This window comes from Rutilus rutilus (assembly GCF_951802725.1).
Source record: "Rutilus rutilus genome assembly, chromosome: 17".
NCBI classification, from domain to species: Eukaryota; Metazoa; Chordata; class Actinopteri; order Cypriniformes; family Leuciscidae; genus Rutilus; species Rutilus rutilus.
In genome coordinates, this window is record NC_140230.1 from 2,425,396 (window position 1) to 2,427,545 (window position 2,150).

A 2,150-nucleotide genomic window follows, 5' to 3' on the forward strand; every position below is an offset into this window, starting at 1 on the left:
TAACTTTTAGGTGGCAAAATATTTTTTAGTAATTCTATGAATTACACTGCGCAAACCAAAAGTAATATAGCCTACCCACTGGATGAAGAAGGGTCGGCCTCCACAGAACATAAAATATTCTTTTTATTTTATTTTTCGTGTTCGCATTTATGAGGGGAAAAAACAATGTTATGGACGTGACAGTTCTCCATTACAGACATGACTGCTCTGAAAGCGACTTTAAAACTTTCACAGAAACCTCAAACAGAAAGCATAAAGCCTTTCTTTAAAGTGAATTTCGTTTTTTTATTAATTGTAACTTAATTTTAATCAATGTTTCATCAACCAATTGCCTGGATTTAATAAATAAGAAGTAAATATAGTAGAAAATAGATAATCATGACACGAAGGCGCCGGCGAGTGTACTGGACTCTCGTCTCATAAATGAACCGAAACTCGGCGTAAGGTAGGCTACTTGCCTCACAAACCTGAGAAATATATAGAAAGCTTGAAATGTCTACTTTTAACCCCCTGAGGTCGGGTGACACGCGGGCGCGTCAACTCGATGTTTACTAAATGTTTCTATTAATATCTCCGCGATTGTGCAGCACACATAAATGGTTCTGATTTTGCCGTAATCGATAGATTCTCAGCTTCAACGTCCTTATTCTCGCGAAATCGTACGTGACTCACACAGGGAGCAAGAGGGAAGACAAGATGACCGTTCACAAAAAAAATAATAATAATTTGACCGTTCACCTTGCGTGATTGGTGGGCTAGCTTGCCTGTCTGCATTTTGTGTGAAACTAACCAATAGATGCGGTTGAAATCCCTAAGTACCCTCCCATCTCCTCACAGTGATGAAAATACAAAGCTGACATGGAGAGAGAAAGAGTAGAAAAGTCCGCGAAAGAAAAAGACCGCGAAAAAAACATGGCAAAAACATATAGAAAGAAGAGGAAAAGTAAGAAGAAGACGATGAGAGATAATGGCGAAGAAATTGGTATTGAAAGACGTACTTGCGGCGGTTTTGGAGAGCAGCGACGAGGATGAACGAGTTTCCGAGCCTGATGGATTTTCTTCTGATGTAACTTTAGATGATGAGGATTATGATCACAGAAGAGATCCAGTTGAAGACGGGTAAGCATATTTATTTTATAAAAACCTTGTTCGCATGGTGCACTTTGTGCTAGACTAACTGTGACCATCTTGGCTAAAATAAGCTGCGCTGTACTGCTTTGTGTATCTGAACTTTGACAAATTGACTGTGCCTTTAGCAAAGTGTTTACTTTATGTAAAAGTTATTTTCTTGTGTAAAACTGAGGTAACGTACACTTACAAATAGTAACGTTGTTGTAGGCATGTAGGCTGTTTTTGGTGGTCTACTTTTGATAACTAATGTAATATTTCTTCACCTCAATTCACAATTTGAATAACATTATCTCTTGTAGTGATGAATCAATATGTTTTGGCCAAACTGATAATGCAAGTCCTAACTTATTTGTTTTTGTGTTTTTTTCAGAGAGGATTCACAGCTACCAGGGCCCAGTGTAACACAGGCAGCCTCACCTGTGCCTGCCACCAGTCACCAGGTCACCACCAGCCCTTACACAGCAACCATCATCACCAACCCGGCCAGCCAAGAGGTCCCGTACCCCCCCCAGCATCAACCAGCACTATTTCTAATATCTAATATATAGTTCAGCTTTGGTTTGAAAAAAAAAAATGTTGAAAAGTTGACAAGAAAACATGAAAATGTTTACATTTTGTGAATATTGTTAGTAGTGAGCTTTTTTCACAAAGTAAACGTTTTGCTTGAAAGAAAGACCGTTTGTAATGCTACTTTTTCATTGCACACATCCCATAAAGCTTGATATGTAGTAGGAAGTTATTTTAGTCCTATTTTATCTCAGTCCCTCTAACATTTGGTGAGGGTAGAGTCACAGACAAAACTTGTACTAAAAAACGATTTTTCAAAATGTCACTTTAGACAATTATTATTCATTATCTACTATTTTATTCATATATTACACTACTTTTGTGACCCTAAGACTTTGGGGAACCCATATCAAGGGCCAAAATAATTCGTCCACATGAGTAATGGTATGTTTCCACAAGAGATTTGAAGAATTTCAAAAATCGGACTTATATTGTTCACCTTTTAGAGCCAA

At 37.8% G+C, this 2,150-nt stretch overlaps 1 protein-coding gene across 1 annotated transcript; it reads left to right on the plus strand.

Moving 5' to 3' along the window:
- Positions 1-752: 752 nt before the first annotated feature.
- On the plus strand, positions 753-1,679 carry LOC311276157 (uncharacterized protein; the record flags this gene model as incomplete). The annotated part of the gene is made up of 2 exons (XM_084385699.1): positions 753-1,119; positions 1,502-1,679. The coding sequence occupies exons 1-2, from the start codon at positions 968-970 to the stop codon at positions 1,677-1,679; spliced, it is 330 nt and encodes a 109-aa protein (XP_084241825.1). The 5' UTR covers positions 753-967.
- Between the last annotated feature and the right edge of the window lie 471 nt (positions 1,680-2,150).